The sequence below is a fragment of the Sinocyclocheilus grahami genome, unplaced genomic scaffold (assembly GCF_001515645.1).
Source record: "Sinocyclocheilus grahami isolate Dianchi unplaced genomic scaffold, SAMN03320097.WGS_v1.1 scaffold720.1, whole genome shotgun sequence".
Taxonomy (NCBI): domain Eukaryota; kingdom Metazoa; phylum Chordata; class Actinopteri; order Cypriniformes; family Cyprinidae; genus Sinocyclocheilus; species Sinocyclocheilus grahami.
Window position 1 is genome coordinate 722732 of NW_015505899.1, and position 7544 is coordinate 730275.

A 7544-nucleotide genomic window follows, 5' to 3' on the forward strand; every position below is an offset into this window, starting at 1 on the left:
GGCATAATGTGTTGCTCTTTAAGCATGCTTCACTTTGTCAGACAGGTTCTATTTAAGTGATTTCTTGATTCAACAGGTCTGGCAGTAATCAGGCCTGGGTGTGGCTAGTGAAATTTTACTCAGCTTTCTAAAATAATGTGGTTAATCACAGTTCTTTCATGATTTAACAGGAGGGGGCAATTAATTTTTCACGTAGGGCCACGTAGGTTTGGACAGCTTTTTTCCCTTAATAAATTAAATCATCATTTAAAAACTGCATTTTGTATTTACTTGCATTATCTTTGTGTAATATTTAAATGTGTTTGATGATCTGAAACATTAAAGTGTGACAAACATGCAAAAAAATAAGAAATCAGGAAGGGGGGCAACACTTTTTCACACCACTGTATATATATATGCTGAATAGTAGAAGGAGTTGCATGACAGAAAGCCATTCTACACAGAACTCTCTCTCTCTTTTGCTCACTCACTTTTTTTCCACTTCTCAGCATGTGCAGTAATTGCCTAAGCTAACTCATTATAAAGTACATTAATCAGAATGGGCCTTTTACGGCTTGCAGACAGACACACTGTGGAGAAATGTGCGCTGCTCTCTCCCACCACTGCTTTTCATTTTCTTTTCTCTTTCTTTCAGTGTTCACCACTCTCCCTCAATATTGTTCCCTCTTTCTTTCTATCGCATTGCTTTTCAGTCTTTGTCCTCTGCCTTTTTCTATTTTCTCAATTTTGCCTCATCTCGTCATTATTTCATTTACACTTTATCTGCCTTCACTCACATTTTCACATTTGTGGCTCTCTCTCTCCATCTCTCTCTCTCTGTCTCTCTCTCTCTCTCCACCCTGTTGTGGTGCACTGCAGTATTCTGAGAGGAGTGTGTCTGGATGGTGTTGTGTGCTCTGCATTTCTGATTTTTATGAATCTGCCTGATGTCTGTGTTGATGTAGGATGTGACCTTTACAGTACAGTGGGGTCCAACAGTCTGAGGCCACAAGTGAAAATATATGCGTCACGTCATTGCAAATTATATTACCAGCATAACAATGTGAGTGAAGCGTTTCATTAAAAAAAGAAAAAAGAAATAAATAAATCTGAGAATGAATTAGAGTTTGGTATTTTATTTTTGCTTTAATGACAGTTAGTTTTTGGGCCCTTTTGTACTTAAGGCAAACTGTGTTGTTGTGCTGGTCTTCTTTGTATGTAATTCTTTGTATATGTGAAAGTATACATTTTATTTAAAAAAAAAGAATACAAGTTGAAAGTGTATAAATATTCATACTTTCATAGCTATCAGAGCACCTGACCCCACTCCTACCTAGTTCTCAATAACATAAAATAATTTATGGTATGTATTGTATAAACATTTATTTACAGATATTTATACTCTCCAATACTCTCTTGTAATTTCATCATGGCGATATTACCAGATATTAATTTGTGATTGTTCTGCTCTTACAGTTGTAGACGCACAGCCATTTGCACTACAAATAGAGAATAACAGATTATTATTAAATATAGCATCACAGTAGTGATAGTGATGCTGCCTTAGCAACCTAGCAATTTTATGGGCTAGACTCAAGTACTCCAGCATTTGACAAAAGGATTCCTGCATTGCTTACTATGCAAACTACAATTGTGTGTCTATCTGTACATACCCTATATCAGTAAATAGAAGTCGTTGTTGCAGAGGCCGGCGTTATACAGCATGTGTTTGTGTGTCAGCAGGATGATTTATTGTGAGGCTTATGGTAGGAAAAAGAGAATCTGCCGAGATCTCAGCATTATTAAACCTCTCTGTCTCACAGAAAAAAGCTTGTGTGCATAAGAGAGATAAAAGAGATAGATATAGAGAGCGTGTGATTTTTAAAAGCTTTTTCCTATCTTTTGTAACAAATGTCTTTAACAAATAAAGCCTTTACTGATGATATACTCAGTAAAAAACTCTCAAACTGAAATGTTGCAGCACATAACCCAATCACAACCAGAAAATAATATATGTTTGTATATTGTATGTATATTATTTGCCGCAATGGTTAACTGAATGGTTAACAAATGTACTGGTGCTCACTTTTTGTTGCAACTGCTGTTGTTTCGAAAATCAACTCATGTTAGAGATATCACTTGTCTTGGACATAATGCAAGAGTCAGCATCTAGGAATATGTGCATTTGTGTTTTACAAAAATGTGAAAATTGTGTGTGGGGGGTTACATGTTTTGGAAAAATTGTTAGAAAACACCTCCTGTTGGCTGGTTCCCAAAAAAAAAAACCCAAGATAAATTGAAATTTTGTCATTGCATACTATTGTTTGGTGTTGGTAAGATTTCTTAATGTTTTTGAAAGAAATCTCTTCTACTCACCAAGGCTGCATTAATTTAATCAAAAAATACAGTAAAAACAACAATACTGTGAAATATGATTACAGTTTTAAATAACTATTTTAAAATGTAATTTATTCCTGTAATCAACGCTGAATTTTCAGCATCATTACTCCAGTCTTCAGTGTCACACGATTCTTCAGAAATCATTTCAATATGCTGACTTTTCAAAAAGAATGCATAGTCACTCTTTCCATGTCATTAATAGGGTATGACTTTTCAATAAATTGTGTGAGGGACAAGTCGGTAATCACTGAAAATCTTGCTGCCCGTCCTATTTGTTTTTGGCACACTTATGAGAGATGTAAATATGTCAGATTCGTGAGCTCTTTTCAATCAGTCAGCAGATCTGGTTCTCTGACTCAGTGACTCAGTTGTAGCATTTAACAGCCCACTGGAAGTTGAATTTCAGTCTGTTTTTCACACATGGTATTCAGCTAAATAAAATGTTGAACACAGAGCACGCGTTTTATAGATTATTTACATGATTTACAAGACAGTGCTTTTGTATCTGTTTATAGCTTTAACCCTTATAATGCATTCATGTCTGTTTTGACTTAGAAGAGTTACATAAAAATTTCTAAAAATAGATTAAACAATTATTTTTTAAGAGATGTAACCACTTTAAAAAAATTTGTGAGACTTTCCTAAATAGGTCATTTGAGCAAGCAGCTTATTTTGACCAATAGTTACATTAAGTTAAGCACCCTCTTGCTGGTGTAAAAATAATGACCATCATTACCAATCAAAATGTGGGTTTGTTTAAACGCAATGTGTGGACTTTTATTACACCATTTCTAACCCACCTTTTTCCTCTTCAGACGCTTTGGAAAGTGTTTTATGGTGCATTCAATGTCCGAAACATTTTACTGAATATGTGTGTTCACTGGGACTGAACCCATGATCGTTGTGTTGCTTTAATGCAATGTTCTACAAATAACGCTACACGAATCCCAAATTATAATGTGGATAAAAGGGCACAGTGGATTAATACAAAGGTTTCGGTGGCATGTACTGCTGCTGGGGCTCTAATTTAGTAAACACTTCTGGGTCGTATTTCAGGGAAGTGACAAACAACTTATATGGTCATGGGTTGAAGGACTGTAAAAATGTTACATGTTTTGTGTTCGGGTCATTTGTTAGAAATTAATATGCAGATTTCATGAATTTGGACTGTTCTTGAACAATCATGGGTTGCATATAAAGTCAAATTAATGTAATTATATTTCTTCATTCCAGTGGGGTAGTACAGGTAATTCTCAGATTATCTGTTCTTCTTCTAATTTTATAGAATTATATATTTAAATTTAATTTCTCATCAGTATGGAAATATAAATGTTCATTTTTAATCAATCAAAAAGGAGTAAATGCAGTAATAACATGGTAATAATATAGTAACAAAAATGTTTTTACATGCACTCGTTAATGAGAAGTTGCTGATCAGATAAAGTATGGTTTTACTTAAAAATATTTTTCTTTGTTTCCAAACAGTCCTGGAATGTGAACATTGTATGCAGATTTTGAATGCATTATGCTGGTTAAAAGCATTAAACACAGGGACCAGTTGCATGGAAAAGAGCGATTCTCTTTTCGTGTTCCACACAGTATTAAAACAACATGAGGATGAGTAAATCATAGCATTGTAAATTCTACATACTACTAAAAATATATTGCAAAACTAATATTGCAGGTTTCTGTGACAGTTAGGTTTAGAGGATGGAAAATATCATGAAAAGTCCCCACCATGATAGAAAAATGTGTGTTTGTGTGTGTGTATGCGTGCATGTAAACATGCAGCATCAACGGTGAATATTCAGCACCATCATCTTCATGTTTTCCTCCCCGAGGCTTCTCATCATATACATGCATATAGATGTGTGCTTGCGTGCGTGATTCAGTTCTAATGCAGCGCTGTGGAAAAGAGCGAAGGATGGAAAAAGATAAAAATGAAGGATGACAGAGAAAGTGAAAATATTTGTGTCAGCAAGAAAGAGCTTTGCAGCTTTCTCTACCTCTCTCACCCATTCCTTTTCGTGTGATCGATGTGTCTTTTTTCTCTGCTTTTTTAGATAAAATTAATGATTCATGCTACTAATTTAACAATTCCTCACGGTCTTGACTGGTAATATGTCTATATCAATATAATGAATAGTCCATTCCATACACACATTCACACATTCACACACACACACACACACACACACACTCACCGAATGCAAACAAATGCACAGTTGCAACATTTCTATAAATAGAAAAATAGATGCAGAGAAGAGAAAGCGTGGTTCAGCCTCCTGGATCGAAACATGCTGACAATCTGTCTCTTTCTATCTTTCTGTTTCTATCGGACACATAAGCGAGCAGAGGCTGAAATGAAAAGCAGGCACGGGGAACACATAGCTGATCTTCAACTGGTGTTCTCACAAACAGCATGCATCTGTAAAACACCAATGGTGCTACTATAGAGTATATGCAAACAAATGCACAGTTGCAACATTTCTATAAATAGACTGGTCGGGCAAACAAAAATAGATGCAGAGAAGAGAAAGCGTGGTTCAGCCTCCTGGATCGAAACATGCTGACAATCTGTCTCTTTCTATCTTTCTGTTTCTATCGGACACATAAGCGAGCAGAGGCTGAAATGAAAAGCAGGCACGGGGAACACATAGCTGATCTTCAACTGGTGTTCTCACAAACAGCATGCATCTGTAAAACACCAATGGTGCTACTATAGAGTATATACTATACTAGCTGATGTTAAGATGAAGAGTTGATATCCATAAATGTATGGTATAGGGTAATTAATCTGGAATTATTCTGAGAATTGATTAATCAGTCAGCTATGCCTTTGAGTAATCGAACAATCGTATTACAAAAAGCCAAATTTAATTTTTTTATATTTTGCTTAAAAAAAGTTATCCTACATCCTGCACATTGTTGCTCATGAACAGTGTAAATTGAAGGGTATGCAAATGAATGTAATAAATGTGTTTATGTAAGCTCTACGTTATGTGCAAAAAGGGTTAAATATAAATATGACATTCTAAGACACGAAACAACTGATTGCCCATAATAAGTAAATATAAAAGTAAAAAGACTAAATGTACAGATCAAGTAGACAGATATCCAACATTTTAAACCAATATGTCACAATTAAGAATAACAAGGCCTCTGACAAAACTTTCTTTAAATGCTTTTAAATTATTTAATTGACAAATCGATTTTGAAAATGAACCATTAAAATGCTTAATATCTGCACCGATAATCGGCCAGGCCGATAATCGGTCGACCCCTACTCATTACACAATGCTACAACACATTACTTGTGTTGTAGCATTTTCAATCTGCATTTAATATCCAACAAAAAGCATAGACTATTTAATGTTATATGTAGCAAAATGTATGTTTTAGTCAAAAGTTTGGCATTCATTTTTCTAATGCGCTCCAGCTGTTTTTTTGCAAATCCAGTTAGTGAATACAGTCATGTTTAAAGTGTGATGTTATTCAACTGTGGTCTTTAGCGTCCTTGTTAGTGCATCTGCCTCCCATGCCAGAGACACTGGCCCGAATCCTGCTCAGAGTGAGCGAGTAGAGTAGAAACAGACGGGTTATACATGCATATTTTAAGACCTGATATTAATTGAATATTGACAATGTAGCACATCTTCGAGCAAATGTTAATTTGATAAAACTACAGTATATCGAAAGTATGGTTCAAATGACTTTCTCTTACTTTTTCTCTTAGAAACCTTGGAAAGTCGGGACTACGTGTTTCTTGCTTGGGTCTTGGTGAGTAACTATAAGCTTTGGTTATTTCTCTTTAAGACTAAAATTGCTCAAAGTTTAAACTGAAGAGTCAGTTATTTATTTAAAGCTGAAGTGTCTATTTTTTCCATGTTTAAATGCTTTCATTTATTACAGCTTATGCACAAAAACTATAAATAAGCCACAACATCCATCTGAGCGTCTAAACCAGCCTGACACAGCAGCATTAGCTCAATCATCGGGCTGAGGGTTTTGGCAGGGATACCTGTATTGTAATGACAGACAGGGGGAATGTTGGGAAATCTGTTGAAATCAATCTTTATTTGACCAATTCTGGTAACACTGTCTTTCTCTCCACAGGTACCTGGGTGACGTTTGGATCTCAGATCTCCGATGAGGTGAAAATTGTTTCTTAATTTCACATGATATTGTTTTATATCATTTTGATATTACACACTCATGTCATTCCATACTGTAACTTGTAACTCTAACTTAAAAGAAAAAATTCTGAGAAATGTCAGAGTGTTTTATATATTCTTTTCTATATATGCAGTAGTCAATAAGCAAACAAACATATCTAATGCATGATAGTCTGCTCAAGTTTAAATACTTTTTCAGTGGTACCTGAAATGTTTTGTACAAAGATGATTTCCTTAAGGGGCCAGATCTCTGTCATCTTCTGCATGTGTTTGTGTGTGGATGCTTTTCTGTAGATGGCGGAGAGTTTGATGACGATAGCCTATGAGAATGGAGTAAATCTGTTCGACACGGCAGAAGTGTATGCTTCAGGCAGGTACGATTCCCAGCAGTGCATTGGATGAGAGATTCTGTGTATTGCATTCTGCTGTTACTCCTCTGTCCTGTCAAGTACTGGACAACAGACATAGATTTGGGGCTGAATATATGTTCGTCCCTGCCAGTAAACATGTTTTTCTGAATGTATTTTGTGAAAAAGAAGTGTGCTTAATAGTATTGAATGTGGACTTATAGTGTACTTAAAATAAAAAATGGTCATTTTAAATAATATAAAATTAATTCAATAAAAGGACACTTAAAGGGGTCATATGATGCGATTTCAAGTTTTCCTTTCTCTTTGGAGTGTTACAAGCTCTTGGTGCATAAAGAAGATCTGTAAAGTTGCAAAGACTAAAGTCTCAAATCCAAAGAGATATTCTTCATAAAAGTTAAGAGTCAACCACGCCTACCTAAAATGGCTCATTCTAACACGCCCCCACATGTCTACGTCACTATGTGGAAATATTAGCATAATGTGCACGCAAAGAAAGAAGGCGTGGTTTCAGGAATAGCAGTAGTGTTGATGCAGCCATGTGAGGGAGGGGTTATACATGCATATTTTAAGACCTACGCTGTGTATTTCAGTGCGAAAGCAAAAGCACTTTATTTGGCCT

General features: G+C 35.5%; 1 protein-coding gene across 2 annotated transcripts in view; it reads left to right on the forward strand.

Annotated features, from left to right (window-relative positions):
- The window catches only part of LOC107560343 (voltage-gated potassium channel subunit beta-3), a 56314-nt gene that overhangs the window by 22389 nt on the left and 26381 nt on the right, over positions 1 to 7544 (forward strand). For both annotated transcript variants that reach the window (XM_016244489.1, XM_016244490.1), the window contains exons 2-4: positions 6116 to 6159; positions 6496 to 6533; positions 6849 to 6928. In XM_016244489.1, coding sequence (XP_016099975.1) covers positions 6116 to 6159; positions 6496 to 6533; positions 6849 to 6928 — 162 coding nt within the window. The remainder of the gene's footprint in view (positions 1 to 6115; positions 6160 to 6495; positions 6534 to 6848; positions 6929 to 7544) is intronic.